Genomic DNA, 19,660 nt, shown 5'->3' on the forward strand with positions numbered 1-19,660 from the left:
CTATTAATGATTATTTAACTCTGCTTCCGTTTTAGCCTATAAGCTCCATGAGGGCAGGCGTCAACTCATGTTTATTCATGTGTGCAAAGTCTGTTCTGCCTGCCTCCTTAAAAGTTTGCTCTCTACCATGTGGCATCATTGGGTTCCCTTTCCTTCTATGTGGGTTCAAATAATAGGAGCACCACAAATCTGAGGATGAAAAATAATGAGACAGAGAACACACAAATGCACTTGCTATCTCTCAATTTATGTAACCCTCTTATGGAGCCTAAACCTTTTAAGATAATCTTTGCAGAAAATTTCCTTCACATTTAAAAAACAAAAAACCCCAGGTACATGATTAAATGTAAATACAGATTTAGTTCCCCCCAATCCTCAGGCTTTTTCCTTGGCATAAAAATAAATGGTGTAAGCTCTGCAAGGAACTGCATATACTGAGAGGTATTTTTCTCTAAACTCAACCAATTTCAATAATTTAAAAAAAAAAATCCTTATTAACTGGGAAAGAATCCAATTTTGCTGTCAAAGAAGGTTTTTTTCTTTTTGTTCTTAAAGGAATTCTTGTAAAAGTACTTGATAAAGGAGCCACTGACAGGTACATTTCACATTAACAGGTTTTGACACTGCTCACAACTGATAATCTAGTGAATGTTATCTGCAGTTTCAACTCAAGAGAATGTAAAATTATATTCTATTGAGAACCTTAAAAAAAAAATCCATTAATGAGCACAACAAAATCTAAGACTCCTGAATTTGAAGAGGACTATCACCTTTACTAAATACCCAAGTCTCCATAAAGTAAAACTCAGGAAAAGGGAATCAATATTAGACCCCAATCCACAGGACGTTAGTTCCTGAAGTACCAAAAAGAACTTATTTTACTCATAGGTAGGTTCCACAAAACAGAATCCAAGTAAAACAATAAAATGCATATTCAGTGCATGTAAAGTAATTAGGTATATATTCTACATACATTCATAAAAAAATTTTAGTTCAAACATTAAAAGCCTGATCTAAGAATGAAATTATTCTGCGTTTGCCTAGTAGTAATACTTAGCTCTTACTATGCAAATATCATGAATATATATGAACTATTAAAATTTGACAGTCAACAGACAACTCCGTCCTACATTTACGTTTATTAAAAACTGACATAAACAAACAAAACCTGTACAAAAAATATCCCCAATCATGTATCACTTTGAAATAGTAATCTTGAGAGACATTATCGCCTAGGACCCCCTCTTCCTCTACCCCGACCACGTCCTCTTCCTCTTCCTCGGCCTCGGCCTCTTCCTGCAACTAAAAAAAGAGAAAAACAAAGCAAGGTTAATTCTCTTCTGCACTGATTGTCACCTGGGCCACCACAAACAGCATCTACAGGAAAGAAAACTAACCCAGCTTTTCTCAAATGTGACCTCACAGGCATCCCTCTCAACACATTATCATGCAGACCCAAAAACTGCTGGCTTACAAAGATAATTTAGTATTTATTCCATTTGATTCATCAAGTTTTAAAGTATCTATCATGTCTCAAATTCAACACAAAATAAAATCCAAATGATCTGAACCTTACACAGGATGGAAGAGATATCATATCAACGGAACAGAACATGAACATCATGTGCTAGATTTTTTTGTTACTGAATAGGATCCAAGCAAGTTAATTCAAAGCTAAGAAAGTTTAAAATACATTACATCAAGCAACCTTAGGACTCTTTAGAATCTTAAGTCATTTGATCTAATCATAACAAAGTATTTTAATCATTATAGCAACATCCCTGTGTCAGCTGGTCTCCTAAGTCTACCTGAATATTACACTGACAGAAAACTCACTTCTCAAATGAACTTATTTTCAGTCTTCAGAGAGCTATGAATATTAAAAAAATCCTGACATGAAGTTCAAGTCAGTCACATTCTAAACTTCTACCCACTGTTGCCAAACTTGTCATTCAAAGAAACAGAGTAAGTCTAGGACTTTTGTTAGAACAAGGCAGCTTAACCACATTTATCTCCAATTCCTTCTGAAATACTACTCATGACAGAAAAGGAGTAAAAATGGTAAATACCCATAAAGAAAAAGAAAGAGGAGAGAGGGAACACAGTGGCCAGAAAGTAGACTAACAACCGTAAATGTTTAATAAAGAAAGAGTAACTCTTAGAAGACCTATGACCTTAGAAGCCAAGGGTGAGATGAAGCAGGGGGTGGAAAACAAACAAAATGGTTGACAAACATGTGGTGCAAAAAACTGGTCAGTCCTCTCTTCCCCACCTTGCAAAGCTAATGATTATTTCCTTGACAGGTAGGTAGGAGAGAAAAGGTAAAATAAACCTAAAGACATTGAAGCAGAAAGGCTTCAGATTTGAAAATAACTGCAAAGTGGATAGCAGCAAGAGGCACAGAACTGAGGGGAAGGGAATGGGGAATTTAGCATTTTTCAAGCTATAGGTTGCAACCTAAATTTTTTTTTTCTTTTTTAAAAAAGATTTTATTAATTTATTTGAGAGAGAGAGAGAAAACACGGAGCAGGGTGAAAGGCAGAAGGAGAAACAGACTCCCTGCTGAGTGGGGAGCCCGATGTGGGGCTTGATCCCAGACTCCACGATCACGACCTGAGCCAAAGGCAGACACTTAACCAACTGAGCCACCCAGGCACCCCTAAAATTTTTTTTAACTAAAAGAGCATAAGAAACATATGGGCATTTGCATGTATTAAGACTAAGTAATTCTTCCTGAGATTTCTGTTTCAGTTATATGCATGAATGGGCCATGAAGCAAAGTGTATTTCTTAGCGTGGGTGGAAGGCAAAAAAGTCTCAAAAATCACTGTTATCAAGTGACCATCTACAAAACACCCAGCCCCTTTCTCCTGCTCTGCTCCTATAATGCTGACTGCCAGGCATTATCTCCTACAGTAGGTGACAGGAATCTTTTTTGGCGGGGGGGCGGTTTGAAAAGCTCCAGAAGTGACTCTAGATCCTGAAATTTTGGGTCTCCTCAGTGAAGAGGCCAACTCACTTCTGAACTACCCTAAAGTGAGACTCACCAGCTCAGGAGTCCAGCCTCCCCTCCCAGAGCATCTCTTCCTAGGGTTCTTGTTAAGTAATAGATGGCCAAATACAAGAAACTCAAATTAAGCCTACAACATAAAAATCAAATAAAGAGAGCAAATATGGAGAAGAGAGGGAGAGAGAGACCACTTGATCAAGAAAGAAACTCTTAACTACATAAGAGAACAAACTGATGGTTACGAGAGAGGAGGGGGAGGAGGGATGGGTGAAATACATGATGGGGATTAAGGAGTGCACTTGTCATGATGACCACCAGGTCACATATGGATCTGCTGAATCACTATGTTGTACATGTGAAACTAATATAACATTGTATGTTAACTAACTGGAATTCAAATAAAAACTTAAACAGATGGGGCACCTGGGTGGCTAAGATGGTTGGGCATCTGCCTTTGGCTCAGGTCATGATCCCAGGGTCCTGGGATCGAGCCCCGCATTGGGCTCCTGGCTCAGCGGGAAGCCTGCTTCTCCCTCTCCCTCTGCCTCTCCCCCTGCTCATGCTCTCTCTCTCTCTGTATCTCTGTGTCTCAAATGAATAAATCTTAAAAAAAAAAAAAAAAAACTTAAACAGAGAGCAAATAAAAAGAGAAATCCAAGAAAACAAACAATGCCAAGAATAAAATAAAATGTAAATAAAGAAAAAACACTAATATCCTATCCAGTATTTTTCAGATACAGAACAAGATTCTATGAAAAATCATCACAGAAGAGGAGGCCTGAAGATTAACTCTATGCTAGACTGGAAAATAAAGTCAAAGAAGTTTCTCAGAAAACAGAAAAAAAAAAAAAAAGAGAAAAGACTTAGACAATTACTCAGAAGACCCAATTATTAAGACTTCCAGGAAGAAAGAATAGAACAAGTATCAAAGAGCAGAAATTTATCAAAGCCATACAAGTATATTTCTTGCTTTAAATGGCAAGAATATCCTTATTGAAGGGGTCCACCAAATAAGCAAAACAACAAAATGGAGGAAAACATAGGGAGAGCAAGCAAAGACCCAATGCCAACTCATTAAGAAATTTCAGAATAACAGGAATAGAGAGTCAAATCTCCAAATCTTTCAAAGTGTATAGAGGGTGGGGAACTAGCCATGCAAAGGCACAAAAAGAATGGCATGTCTTTAACAGCAACACCAAGAATTATTAATAAATACTATATGCTCTCAACGGCAAGTACAGGGAATCAAGAAAACAAAAAAATGTTCACAAATGTTTATATCTCTTTTTTTAAAAAAAGATTTTATTTATTTATTCATTAGAAAGAGAGAGACAAAGCATGCGTGTGCAGGCGCATGAGGGCGGGGGGAGAGGTAGGTAGGTAGAAAGAATCTCAAGTAGAATCTAGGCCAAGCACAGAGGCTGATGTGGAGATCAGGACCTGAGCTGAAACCAAGAGTTGGAAGCTCAACCAACTAAGCCACCCAGGCGCCCCACAATGTTTATATTTTGAGTAGATCAAAGTATAAATATACATTCACAAAAATGATTATAATCGTTCAAACTTACCAGCTTCCCTTTTCTTAGATTTCACCTTTGGTTCAACATCCACAAGTAGTGTATCCAGAGGTAAGCTGTCTGGGAGGATAAAATATCGAATGTTATTTCCTCGAATACTCAGTGTTTCCAGCTGTACCGGTTCTCTATTCTTCAAAGTCATTTTCACAGCTTTAAGATGGGTATTCATGCTGACATCTACACCTATAAGAAAAAAAAGAGGGCAATTATTAGCATGATAAAGAAGGCAACCAGTTAATCTATCAAGCCACAGTAAATACCACAATACAAAAGAACGCTGTCTGTTCTGCTACAGTGCAAGTTTCTATGACATAATTTAGTACAACTGGTTAATGGGTGAATAATGTCAGTATAAACCAGAAATCCTTCCTTCAGAGACTATCCCCAGCACATTAATATTTTGCACGGTTAAGTAGGCTTACAGCTGTGAATGCAGCAAGCCATGGAGGAACCCTGAATAACACCCGACTCATTCCCACTGTGCCCAGGTATTCTCATTTCAGGGTTAGCAATGTTTACTGCATGGTTCTCTCTCACTATCTTCATAACTTCCTTATACCCCATTCTGTGAAGCTATAAGCCTTGTTTTAAATATAAAGTCCTATATGCACTGTAGTATTTTCCTTGTTACTAGGAATTTAACATGTGTTTTTAACTGTATTTTTAAAGGAATGCTATGGTTTTTGTTAATACTTTAATTACCAAACTGCACAGGTTTTGAATGGTCTGCCTCAAACTATTTTTCCCATTGTTTTTAGGGTGAGATTTTGCAAAATAAAAGCACAATTTTCTAGAATGAATATATGGCATTATCTTAGAAATACCCAATTATTGGAGCCTTTACCAATATATCTGAACAAATGGGATAACTAAAGATCTAGTTAATTTCTGTTCCTAGGAAGTTAGGACAGTAAACATGAATTCTCTCAACTTTCCCAACATCCATCTCAAATAGCAATTACACTTCCTCAGTGTCACATGGTCACTGACCATACGGTATTGAAACCTTATACTGCACTGATTTCTTTTCAAAACAATTGCTGTTGCAAACACGCGTACACTCAAATACAATCAGTTTAACACTGTATTTCTCTTGGTTTACTCAGAGGCTGGATCTATACATGAAAAATTATTTATAAACTTACAATTTAAATATTTCAGAGGCTGGGACTACATACTAAAATAGCATTTTCATTCATTTGGCTCAGCAATTCTTTTGTAATTTTGTGGGGAACACCTACTACAAGTGAAGAATTGTAGTAGCCTTAAACTACACATACGGTATCATTAAAGCAGAGTTAGACATGAAAGAAAAAAAGAATGAAGGAAAATACTCTCAAATAACCCATTCCCCATATATATTTTTACCCAAGGTAATCAAACATGAAAATCCCATCCTCTATCTTCAAGGACTTTACAACCTAATAGAGAACACAAAATTCTAAGAAAGAGTAAAATGTACTTTGAAAGATGCAATATTCTAGGCAGAGGAACACACACAGGCAAAAAGCACAAAGGCTTTAAAAAAAGGAAAACAGGGATCACATGCAGGATAACCTGGGGAATTCGGTTTGGTCTTAGCACAAGTACTTAAGGTAAAGCTTAAGAAGGTCAATGAAATAATCCAAACAAAAAGAATGAGATGTCTACAATAATGTTCATTAAGTAACCAAAAAAGAATACTGGCCTTAAAAGTAGAAGAGGTGGAAAAAAAAAAGTGTTACAAAGCTGTCTAACCTCCATACCTGTGATTGTTCCATGGACCTGTGTTCCATTCTTTAATTCGATGGTTACAGTTTCGTGACTCAATTTCATCAAAAATCTGTAAAAACAGTGGAAATATAGTAGTAAGTGTCCACCTTTAACATTTCACAATCTTTTTTAAGTCAAAGGGTGAAATTTCTAGATGTTCAAAATCTGCTATAGATGCTACCTGTATCAATTCCTATTAATAATCTGCACAACAATTTCAGCTTTCCTTGAATTATACCCTCAATATTTATGAAGGAGTATAATATCAAAAGCTGTCATTTGGACATTTCTGATTCTCTAAACCATTATACAGCTTAACCTCCAATCCATGCATACAGATCCTAAAATCATTATAATCCACACAACTGAAATCAAGAAATTATATGAAAGTGGTCAAAAGGTACAAACTTCCAGTTATAAGGCAAATTAAGTATTAGGAATGTCACATACAACATGATAACTATAGTTATTAAGGCTACTGTACGGTAGATCCTGAAAGTTCTCATCACAAGAAAAAAACATTTTTTCCCCCTTCTCTTTTTTGGTATCCATACTGGATGATGTATGTTAACTAAACTTACTGTGGTAATCATTTTGCAATATACCTAAGCCAAATCATTATGCTGTACACCTTAAGCTTATACAGAGCTGTATGTCCATTATGTCTCACTAAAATGGAAAGAAAAAATTATAATTGGTAGTAAAAAATTATATGCTTCCTATATGTATGTGGAGTAAAAGTCTCCCTTTCTAACCCCCCTCCATGTATATGGGGAGATTCTTCTAGACCATTTTATGTGCACTCGTAAGCATATACATAAAATGTTTTTATGCAAATTGGGTCATAACTTTATTGACTTCTATACCCTGTAATTCTCATTCAGCTTAAAGACGTTTTAAAATACATATATATGTTTATAACAAATCCATTTATGCAAATCCTTAGCAACACTTTTACCGATCTTCTAAATCTTCATCAATTCTACAGGGGGAAAAAAAAGAATCTGTTTTTCCCTTTTACTTGTAAGACTGAACATCTTTTCATGAATACGGGAAATTTGTATTTCTTTTGTAAACTACCTATTCACACGTTTTCAATTAGGTGAAAAAATTTTAAATTTTCTACCAATTTGCCACAGCCATTCAAGTTTGTGGTTTTTATTTTTAGGTTGTTAAATCTGTGAATACTTCTGATTAATCTGTTCAAGAAGATGTTTCCCACCCCAAGACTGTAAGAAGTCTTATTCCTTCTAGTTTTCTTTTTTAAAAGATTTTATTTATTTTGAGAGAGAGAGAGAGAGAGAAAGTGTGCGCACAGAGGACAGGGCAGAGAGAGAGGAAGAGAATCTCAAGTAGACTCCACACTGAACGTGGAATCCAGCGCAGGGTTCGATCCCATGACCCTGAGATCATGACCTAAGCTGAAACCAAGAGTCAGATGCTCAACTGAGTAAGCCACCCAGATGCCCCTCTTCTGTTTAGTTTTAATCCACTTGGAATTCATCTCTTTTCTGTTCAGCATGAGGTAGATATCGGCCTTTATTTTTTCCCTCAATTAGACAGCCAGATGCCTCAATAACGTTCACTGAATAATCCATCCATTCCCCACCTCATCTAGTCTTTCATTCTCCCTCAACTTATTACTATGAAATATCTCAGAGAAAGAAAAATTGAAAGGTTCACAAAGTATTAAAATGTTGCCATTCAGGGATGCCTGGCTCAGTCAGTTAAGCGTCTGCCTTCGGCTCAGGTCATGATCCCAGGGTCCTAGGATGGAGCTCCCCTCCTTGCTCAGCGGGGAGCCTTCTTCTCCCTCTGCCTGCTGCTTCCCCTGCTTGTGCTCTGTCTCTGACAAATAAATAAATAAAATCTTTAAAAAAAGTTGCCATTTATGTGGGAGTGTCCCCACACAATTATACTTTCACCATATGATCTATACTGCATTCATCTTCTAGTGAGAATATTCTCCTACATAATCATAATACCACAATCACATCCAGGAAAGTGAACAAGAATCCTGCAATATGATCCAACAATGTAGTTCTTATTTCTAATTTATAATACATACTTTGTACACCCTATCATAGCATCACACTAAATTATACATGTAGAATCACCTATTTTTCTCCCCAATTAGACTACTCCAAGGATCAAAACCTTCATATCTAATCCTGGGTGTCAAAGACACTGAATAATAGTTGGCTGAAATCGGGCACCTGGGTGGCTCAGTTGGTTAAGCGACTGCCTTCGGCTCAGGTCATGATCCTGGAGTCCCAGGATCGAGTCCCGCATCGGGCTCCCTGCTCAGCAGGGAGTCTGCTTCTCCCTCTGACCCTCCCCCCTCTCATGCTCTCTCTCTCTCTCATTCTCTCTTTCAAACAAATAAATAAAATCTTTAAAAATTAAAAAAATTAAAAAAAATAGTTGGCTGAAATGCTTTAACGATTAAAAGGGAAGATAATCTGGGGCACCTGGGTGGCTCAGATGGTTAAGCGTCTGCCTTCGGCTCAGGTCATGATCCCAGGGTCCTGGAATCGAGCCCCGCATCAGGCTCCCTGCTCAGCGGGAAGCCTGCTTCTCCCTCTGCTCTGCCCCTGCTTGTGTTCCCTCTCTCGCTGTGTCTCTCTCTGTCAAATAAATAAATAAAATCTTAAAAAAAAAAAAAGAGCATGATATACCTTTAAAAAAGAAAAGGGAAGATAATCTTAAAATATCACTTTTTAGTGGCACAGACAGCTATCAAAAAGGGGGTCACTTGGTTTGGGACATATTAAGTCTCAAATTTTAAAAAGTTAATCTGTCCTTATATAAAGATCCATGTAATGATTCCTTTTCATATTTGTTGTCAAGAAAATAAAAGTCTCTCTTGGGGCGCCTGGGTGGCTCAAATGGTTAGGCGTCTGCCTTCAGCTCGGGTCATGGTCTCCAAGTCCTGGGATTGACCCCCACATCGGGCTCCTGGCTGGCTCAGAGGGGAGCCTGCTTCTCCCTCTCCCCCTGCTTGTGTGCTCTGTCTCTCTCTCTCAAATGAATAAATAAAATCTTAAAAAAAAAAAAAAGAAAGAAAAGAAAGTCTCTCTCAATAAACCGTTAATACTTTATTTCATCGGACAAAAATTCTTTATGCTCTAAATTTAATAATTGCTTATATTAGCTTAGAATTTTCATCTAACAGTTTCTTTCCATTATCAAGCTTTGGTTTTTATAAAATCTTTTATTTTTGGGCACCTGGCTGGCTCAATAAGTAGAGCATGCAACTCTTGATATCCGGGTCATGAGTTTGAGCCCCACATTGGGCATATAGTTACTTAATTAAAAAAAAAATCTTTTGGGGCGCCTGGATGGCTCAGTCATTAAGCATCTGCCTTTGGCTCAGGTCATGATCCTGGGGTCCTGGGATCGAGCCCCACACCAGGATCCCTGCTCAGCGGGAAGCCTCCTTCTCCCTCTCCCACTCCCCCTGCGTTCCCTCTCTCGCTGTCTCTCTCTGTGTCAAATAAATAAAATCTCTAAAAATAAAAAAAATCTTTGAATTGTCCCCCCTCAGTAACTTTTTTTTTTTTTTTTAAGATTTTATTTATGTCAGAGAAAGAGAGCACACAAGCAGGGGGAGCAGCAGGCAGAGCCGGCAGAAGAGGCAGAGAGAGAAGCAGGCTCCCCACTGAGCAGGGAGCCCGATGCGGAACTTGATCCCAGGACCCTTAGATCATGACCTGAGCCAAAGGAAGACGCTTAACTGACTGAGCCACCCAGGCGTCCCAAGGTTTAACTTTTCTTAAAGAACATTTACTTATTTATTTCATAGAGAGAGAGAGAGAGAGCACAGAGGGAGAGGGAGACAAGCAGACTCCCCACAGACCAGGCAACCCCATGTGGGGCTTGATCCTAGGACCGAGATCATGACCTGAGCCAAAATCCAGAGTCGGACACTTAACCAACTGAGCCACCCGGGCGCCCCAACATTTAACTTTTACAGAAGCTCAAATCATTTGTGGAAATAGACAGGATTGAAGTAAAAATAAAACATTTTAGTAATCAATCTACCATATGGAAGTAAAAAGAAAAACCAAAGTAAGCAAAATGGTTTCTGAAGGAATCAAAATACATTTCAGCAAGTCCAAGGATGTGTCTTTGACAAATATTGCTTGGAAATGAGGATTAAAAATGAATGACTAGGAGCTCAAACTCTAGCGGAAAGGACAGACACACAGAAGATATTTAAAGGTAACTAAATTTAAAAAGCAATGGATATATGCATAGGCTTTTGCCAGGTACATAATGTAGCATGGATAGGAGGGAGTCAGAGCTTAGTGAACTTCTAGTAAGAAGTCTGAAAAGTTGGAAATATGCAGCAAAAAGAGACAAGAGCAAAGATCTGGGAGTAAGAAACAGCCCAACATGAAGAGAAACTATAGCTACACTACCAATGGATAAGTAGAGAAGAGTTAGGTAGGTTCCTTTCATGGACAGCCCAAGCTGTTAAAGAGCTACTAAAGGGTTTTCATCAACAAAGTGGAGTGCCAGGGTCATACTCATATTGGAAGACAAATTAGGTGGCTAGAGCAGTACATAAAGTTACAGTTATCAAGACAGGAACCAACAAATAGATAATGAAACAGAAAAGAGTCCAGAAATGAACCCACATTTAGTTAATTTTCTACAAAGGCACCAATGGGACTGTCAAAGCACTCTAATCGGCAAAAGAAAGCCTTTTCAACAAATGATGAAATCCATGGTAATAGGGGTTTATATTCCCTAAGAATATGGAATAACTGGAAGTCTATGTAGAAAAAAATTAACCTGGAACCCTAACTCACACCACTTACCAAAATTAACTCAAGAGAGATCACAGGTCTAAACATAAAAGTTAAAATGATAAAGCTTTAAGAGGAAAACATAGGAGAATAACTTCATGGTTTGAGGGTAGGCAAAAACTGGACAGTACCCAGAGAATAACCATAAAAGGAAAAGCTGGTAAATTAAAACTTCAAAATAAATTTCTGCTCACCAAAAGAACTTATTAAAGGAATGAACAAGCAAGTTAAATTGGGAGAAATTATACCTGACAGAGGACTAGTATGCAGGATATATAAAGAATTCTTACAATTCAATAATAAACACAATGAAAACCAAACACTTCACAAAGATACATGAATGGCCAATAAGCAGGTGAAAAGGTGTTCAACATCACTAGTCATTAGGAAAATGCAAATTAAAGCCATAACAAGACACTACTACACAAGCACTGAAATGGCTAAAATTGTGAAATCCTGGCAATTTATCAGATTATCAAGAAAGAAGTCAAAGACAACTCGCAGGCCTTTGTTTAGAGTTTGACAATAAGGATGATAGTGCCACCAACCATCATACAAAAATAAGTCAACCGTAAATGCAAACCAGTTAGACAAATACCCATTTTCTTGGCACAAAATAGATTCTCCAGTAAGAAGAAATTTTATTTCTACTGTCTAAGACACAGAATAGGATTCAGTACAGACTTTAAAATTTTCAGGAAAACTGTCACAACACGCAATATCTTTAAATGAGACAAACTGATTCCAAAGAGTCTGACACAAAACTTAACTGTAAGTAGATTCAGACGGGCAGGTATGGAGAAACTGCGAAAATATACTTTAAATTCTGGGGCGTTTGTCTCCAAAGTTACAGTTCAAATAAAAATGGACTAAACGTTAACCTTAAATGCCTTCCCTATAAACTCTGAATACACATTGAGGGTTTTATATGTTATTTTTTTAAAAAGATTTTATTTATTTGAGAGAGAGAGAGAATGAGAAAGAGGGGGGAGGGTCAGAGGGAGAAGCAGACTCCCTGCTGAGCAGGGAGCCCGATGCGGGACTCGATCCACGGACTCCAAGATTATGACCCGAGCCGAAAGCAGTCGCTCAACGAACTGAGCGACCCAGGCGCCCCCTATGTTATTTCACCCATACTAGAAATTATCTACTTGTCTGTCTTCACAAAACAGAAAGTTTCAAGAAGACAGGGACCCCACCTTAAAAAAAGAAAATCCATTACCAGCGCACAGTGTAACAGGTGCCCAATAATTGATCGCAACTGACAAACCTTGGTTCAGACAAGTGCCTAGCTACGTACATAACTGCTAACTTAATCAGAAACTTCCTCTATGTTCAAGGCTCTCCCCCTCAAGGAAAAACACCAAAACCTAATCTATCTGCGGGTAGTTTAGAATGAATTACTCAAATCAGTAAACCAGTAGTCTCAACTAACCTATGAAGTTTAAACACAAATAAAACAGAATAGCGATTATCTGCGTAATCAGTCACAAATACGTAAGCTGATTCTGCCTCCCCTGGGGAGATTCTTCTCCTGAATTAAAGTCCTATTTTGAAGGGACATGTGAGTTATCTTAAATCTAAGGAGTTATCAAAATATAAACAACAACAAAAAAAACCCTAACGAAACCGTAAGTCCAATCCTTATTTAAAACATTTCGGAAATGGGTTTCATTATTTCCGGATAAACCCCTGCAGTTTCTAAGTACATTCTAAAAGCTCATTAATTTAACGCAATGCATACAATTATTCTTTATGTCTCCCACGTTCTCAGAGAACCTAGAACACTTAGTTATATTTGCCGGTCCTGAGCGCTGAGAGGGCCCAGAAAAGTAATCTAGAGTAAGAGCACGAGTCCTAATGAAATGAACATCTTCAACTAACCGAAAGTAAGAGCTTGCACCTTTAAAGCCTCTAAGACACTAAGGGGAAAGAAACCGACAGGCTTTTACGTCCACTTGTCTGAAAACATGCGGGATCCGTGCGCTATCCAGTCTGAAGCCCTGGTTCCAGCGCCCGCGGCGGCGCGGCCAAGATGTGGCGGGAGCAGTGGGCGCGGGAGGCCGTTAGCAGGCCGCGCGCGCACGCGGCTTTCGCGCCTCCCGGAACTGGGCAGTCCGGCCTCCCGCTCGCGGCCCAAATCGTCACAGCCCTAACCGCGCTGGGTTACCTCCTCACCTCACGAGCTTCATCCTAGCGGCGCCGTCTCTCTTTCGGTCGGATAGTGAACAAAACCGAACTACCCAGGTCCGAAAGCCTAGGCGTATGAATGGCCGGAAACGCCTACTCCTTGGGCTCCGACGTAAAGAGCGCGAGGAGCGCTGCGGACGCAAAGCGGAAACGCCGAGGCCACGCTGTGCCGTACTCACTTCCGGCTGCGCGGAACGTCACTACGGCCCCTGGCGGCTGGAGGTGTGTCTTGCGATGGCTGAGGTGACTTAGCGCAGGTCTAGGAGGAAAATTCCAGTAAGGTGGAGGAGTGGGGATTTGAGGAGATTAGATCCAATTAGTGGGCCCTTCGGCACGGCCGGGAGCCGTGTGTTATGCAGCAGTAAGTATACCCGTGAAGTTCGGGAAGTTCTGAGAAAGCCCAAAGAATTATGCTAATTCCGCTCCAACACCAGGAATGTACCAGAAGAAAATCACAGTTTAGCGGATTATTTTTACTTTTTTTTTTTTTAAGATTTTACTTATTTGTCAGAGAGAGAGAGAAAGAGTATAAGCAAAGGGAGCGGCAGGCAGAGAGAGAAGCAGGTTCCCTGCTGAGGAAGGAACCTGATGCCGTGCTCACTCCTAGGACCTTGGGATCATGACCTGAGCTGAAGGCAGACACAACTGACTGAGCCACCCAGGCGTCCCTATTTTTACTTTAAATTCTGGTCACAAACCTCAGAAGGGTACCCTACACTGTTGAGAGATCTGCTGTGGTTCTCTAATAAGCTCACAAACTATTTCGTACCTTTTCTCTCCCTCTGAAACCTTCTACAGTTTCTTTCTCAGATCACTCTCTAATATTTCCTACTTTTAGAAAACCAGAAGCAGGGGCGCCTGGGTGGCTCAGTCGTTAAGCGTCTGCCTTCGGCTCAGGTCATGATCCCAGGGTGCTGGAATCGAGCCCCACATCGGGCTCCCTGCTCCGCGGGAAGCCTGCTTCTCCCTCTCCCACTCCCCCTGCTTGTGTTCCCTCTCTCACTATATCTCTCTCTGTCAAATAAATAAATAAAATCTTTAAAAAAAAATAAAATAAAATAAAAAAAAGAAAACCAGAAGCCACCTTTTCAGCTTTTCTTCCAGTTAGAAGGGTAGAAATACTATTGCTCCTTTCAAAGGCAAATTCCTCTTCACTGTAGTCTGGATCCCAGCTCTCATTTTTTCAAGAATTTCACTCCTTCAGTTATCTCCTAACTCGAATCCTCAATCTCTCCCTCTTCACGGGATTTTTTAAAAAATAACACAACTTTATCTTAAAAACAAAATTCTTCCCTGATGCAGCTCCAGCTACTGCTAGATTTCTTTCACATAAAAACTTCTTGAATGTGTTGTCTACACTTGTTTTATCACCTTTAATTCACTCTTCAGACTCCATTGATACTGCTTTTCTAAAGGTCATCAAAAACCTCGAGACAAACCTCTATCTTCATACTCAACATTTCAGCAGCATTCAACATTACCCTTTTGAAACACACGCCTCTCTTGACTTTCAGGATGCCGAGCTTACCTGATGCTACTCCTATGCCAATAGTTACACTTTCTAGGTCTCAGCTGCCTCATCCTCTACTGAGCCATTACATGTTGGAGAGTTTCAGGGTTTACCCCAGGTGCAGTCTTATTATGGATACTTTCTCCTTTAGCCTAGGTGATCTCCTCTAAAACCAGGGCTTTAATTTGTATCTTCAGCCTGGATGCCATCCTTGATTATCAGAACTCTTGGAAGTGTAAGGCAATGCTCATCAAACTTTTATGTGCATAGGACATACCTGAGGAAATTTTAGAATGAAAATTCTGATGCAGTTGGTGCGGGGGCTGAAATTCTATATTTCTAAAAGCCTTCAGTTGATGAAGATGCCCCTAGTCTATGGACCATAATTTGAGTAGCAAGACTGTAATGTTCATTTGTGTGTTGCCTTCTCAATATCTATCCATCTCCCTTCCCAGCAGTTCCTAATAATCTGATGATCCATGTGATCCCAATGAAGCTGACTCTATCCTTGTGTCAATCATCACGTTCCATTACTTGTCCACAGTGGGCTTGGAATGTAAACTGATCCAGTCAGACCTTTGCAGGGAATTCTCTTTCCTTTTGAATGTGAATGAAGAGGTAGTAGCCCCTGGAGTTTTATTGGGAACACCCTTAGAACCAAGAGAAGAATCAGTTTTAGGAGAGACTTAAAAAAATAAAATCCATGATGATATTAATAAGCCCGTGGAAATTAAGATTAAGGGGACACCTGGGTGTCTCAGTGGGCTAAGTATCCAACTGTTGATTTAGGCTCAGGTCATGATCTCAGGGTTGGGAGATGGAGTCCTGCATTTGGCTCTGTGCTGGGCATGGGGCCTGCTTAAGATTCTCTTTCTCCCCCTCTCCCCTTCCCCCACTTCACACACTCTTGCGTGTGCGCTCTTTCTCAAAAAATTAATCAATTAAAATTAAAGCTGGTGGGGGGTGGGTAATAAATTAAAATTAAATAAAATTAAAAACTCAGTTCCTCAGTTGCAATACTCATATTTCAAGTGCTCAAGAGCCCTATGTGGCTATGGCTACCCTTTGAGACAGTGCAGATATAGAACATTTGCATCATTACAGAAAGTTTGATTAGTGCTGCCCTGTTTATTACCATATTTTTTTCCTTCTTTGCATTTAATTGTTATTTACTTATTTATTAACTGACTTGAAAAATGTACTGTCTGAAAGCAGAGTCTTTTTTTTTTTTTAAGATTTTATTTATTTGACAGAGAGCGCACAAGCAGGGGGAGCAGCAGAGGGAGAGGGTGAAGCAGACTCTCCGCTGAGTAAGGAACCCGGTGTGAGGCTCAATCCCAGGACCCTGGAATCATGACCTGAGCCAAAGGCAGATGCTTAACTGACTGAGCCACCCAGGCACCTCTGAAGGCAGGGATTTGTATCTGTTCTGTTAATTTCTATATTCCCAGTATCTAGAATAGTGAGTTGCACACAACGTGCCCTCAATAAATATTTATGAAATAACTGATTGTCTCCCCCATTAGAATGTATGCTACATGAGGAAGGGTACTCTGTGTGTATTGTTCACTACAGTATCCCTAGTACCAAGCTCAGAGTACTCCTTCCTGCTATCCTCAAGGCCTTTTCTACTTTGGCTTTGCCTACCTTTTTTACTTTTTTTTTAAGATTTTATTCATTTGAGAGAGAGAGAGTGCGCACGCACACGTGAGAGAGCACGAGCGGGGGGTGGGGGGACAGGGAGAAGGAGAAGCAGACTCCCTGCTAAGCAGGGAGCTTGACACTGGGCTCAATCCCCTGACCCTGGGATCATGACCTGAGCTGAAGGCAGACGCTTAACCGATTGAGCCACCCTGGCGCCCCAGCTCTGCCTACCTTTTAATCCCTTTTCCCCTCAATAATATTGGAATATTTGAGTTCCTGCAACTCATCAAGTTCCCTCTCCTCTCTGGACTTTTGTAATTCAGTTCTTTAATCTGGCTAACACTTATTCCTTCTCAAGTATATGGGGCCAGCATTATTACTTATATGCGTTAGTAGTGATTGTCCCAGAAGATGGCAAATTGAAATGCCGGTATCAGTTGATTTATACCAAATTGCTATACTTTTTCTTTGTTTTTATTTTCTAGATTGAAGTGGTTTTTTTTTTTTAGAATTTTAGCTCTCGTAGTAATTGTCTCAAACTGTCAAGAGTCTTTTTTTTTTTTTTTTTTAAGATTTTATTTATTTATTTGACAGAGAGAGTTAGTGAGAACAGGAACACAAGCAGGGAGAGTGGGAGAGGGAGAAGCAGGCTTCTTGCTGAGCAGGGAGCCTGATGTGGGGCTCGATTCCAGGACCCTGGGATCATGACCTGAGCCAAAGGCAGACGCTTAATGGCTGAGCCACCCAGGCGCCCCTCAAACTGTCAAGAGTCTTGAAATAAAGTCAACAAGAGTGGACGAACAAAGAAAAAAGACTTTATTTGCTGCTAGCAGAAGGATCAGTCTGAACGTGTCTGGAAGTTAGCAGAGGCTTTATAGGTTCTGGTATTTAGATTTGTCACAAGAAAGAAAAGGAAAAAGGAAATGAAAATGTGATATATGGGGCAATGCAACTGCTTCATTATTAGCTTTTAGAAATAGATGTCCTCATGATAAGCAAGGGCAGAAAAGTACATTCTACAGTTTGGAGTTAGAAAGGAAAACAATTTAAACAATTCTAGATTACATTCACAATTTTGAATTTATCAAGAGAATTTACAAGTAGGGGCTTGTAGTTCTTGTAAGAATTAAGAAAAAGACCTTCGCAATTTACAGAACCATAATGTTGAACATCAAGATGCATTAGCTAGGCCAGAACAAGTGTTTTTAGCGTGTGTACATGGCAAAATGTGAACTAATCAGAGGTCTCCCCCAGAACTTTCTCAGGAGCTCTCAGGAATGGAGGTCTCTCTTTTTACTGGGATCAGGTTGGTGTGAGCTAGTATAGTCTTTGAAAGCTCAGTCAAGCAAGATAATTTATTCAGTTGATTATGATTTCTTTTAGTAGATAACCAAATCAAATGAACCAAATTCCAAAGTTCGTAGACAGACTGCTCTAAATGAAAACCATTGATAGAAAGCAAGCCAAATGTTGTCAAAAATCACATTACAAGGGTGCCTGGGTGGCTCAGTCGGTTGGACATTTGACTCTTGATTTCAGCTTAGGTCATGGTCTCATGGGTTGTGGGATCGAGCCCTGCATAGAGCCCTGCATAGAGCCCTGCATCAGGCTCTGCTTCTCTTCTCTCTCTCCCTCTGCCCTTCCTCTCTCTCTAAAATAAATAAGTAAATCTTTAAAAAAAATGACATTACAGAATAATTAAGATTTAATCAAACTACAAATTGAGACCTCTGGCATTAATGAATCAGAAGTGAGATATCTTTTAAAATGATAAAGAATAATGCTCAAGAAAGTTTATTTTTCCCATAAAAGCAAACTATTTTATGAATATATATTTTTAAAGATTTTATTTATTTATTTGAGAGAGAGAGAGAGAGAGAGAGCGCACATGAGAGGGGGAGGGCCAGAGGGAGAAGCAGACTCCCCGCTGAGCAGGGAGCCCGATGCGGGACTCGATCCTGGGACTCCAGGATCATGACCTGAGCCGAAGGCAGTCGCTTAACCAACTGAGCCACCCAGGCGCCCCATGAATATTTTTATTGAGATATAATGGACATATAAAATTGTATAACTTTAAGGTATACAATGAGTTGATTAGATATTTTTATAGATTGCAGTTATGATTACCATCTTAGCTGACACCTCCATCACATCACATAATTATCATTTCCTTTTTGTGTTGAGAACAATTAAGATCTAGGGGTGCCTGGGGGGCTCAGTTGGTTGGGTGTCTGCCTTCTGCTCCATCGTGATCCCAGGGTCCTGGGATCAGGCCCTGCGTTGGGCTCTCTGTTCAGCGGGGAGCCTGCTTCTCCCTCTGCCTGCTGCTCCCCCTGCTTGTGCTCTCTCTCTCTCTCTGTCAAATAAATAAAATCTTAAAAAAAAAACAAGATCTAGTTTCTTAGCAACTGTGATGTTTATAAAAGCAAACTATTTTATACTTTTGCAGCATGTTTAAGAAGCTCACTATATTTGGTTTTAGAAAAGAAAATCTAGAATAAATTGCAGACAGGAATTATACATCAAATATTATTTACTTATATATCAAAAATAGGTACATATGATTTTGCATGGCATGGCATTTATAAGGATTCCTATGCTTCTGACTGTGACCAATTCAAGAAGTAGAGTGGAATAGATTCCTCAGAAGCGGAGGCCTATTGGGCGCCTGGGTGGCTCAGTTGGTTAAGTGTCTGCCTTTGGCTCAGGTCATGATCCCAAGGTCCTGGGATCCAGTGCTGCATTGCCTTGGGCTCCCTGCTCAGGAGGGAGTTGGCTTCTCTCTCTCCCCCCCTCTGCCCCTCTGCTCGTGTTCTCTCTCACTTCCTCTCACTCTCAAATAAATAAATAAAATCTTAAAAAAAAAAAAAAGAGGCCTATTTTGTGGGAATGGAAACTTGTAAATATGGTTTATGTGTGTAAATAAAGCGGTTTACACAGAAAAAGAAATCCCATCAGTTGCCTGACAATCTAAAGGTGAAGGCAAATATAGTTGAGATAGTCTGGTACATAAACCACTTTAATCAGGTTGGCGGTCTACTCCTGACTTGTCTCCTCCTCCCCGATTAAAGTCATTTGGCATATGCCATTAAAGTATATATATATCAGGAACAGGGACTGGGGGTGGGGCATAGGCAGGTTTTTGCCAAGTAACACAATGTATG

At 39.6% G+C, this 19,660-nt stretch overlaps 1 protein-coding gene across 1 annotated transcript; it reads right to left on the reverse strand.

Moving 5' to 3' along the window:
- Positions 1–1,123: 1,123 nt before the first annotated feature.
- Positions 1,124–13,473, reverse strand: SNRPD1 (small nuclear ribonucleoprotein D1 polypeptide). Its single transcript, XM_032421342.1, has 4 exons — positions 13,331–13,473; positions 6,332–6,408; positions 4,578–4,769; positions 1,124–1,302 (listed from the first exon to the last, which is right to left on the reverse strand). Exons 1-4 carry the CDS (start codon positions 13,342–13,344, stop codon positions 1,226–1,228), a joined length of 360 nt encoding a protein of 119 aa, XP_032277233.1. The 5' UTR covers positions 13,345–13,473; the 3' UTR covers positions 1,124–1,225.
- Positions 13,474–19,660: the final 6,187 nt, after the last annotated feature.

The sequence above is a fragment of the Phoca vitulina genome, unplaced genomic scaffold (genome assembly GCF_004348235.1).
Source record: "Phoca vitulina isolate PV1807 unplaced genomic scaffold, GSC_HSeal_1.0 scaffold24, whole genome shotgun sequence".
In the NCBI taxonomy this organism is placed as follows: domain Eukaryota; kingdom Metazoa; phylum Chordata; class Mammalia; order Carnivora; family Phocidae; genus Phoca; species Phoca vitulina.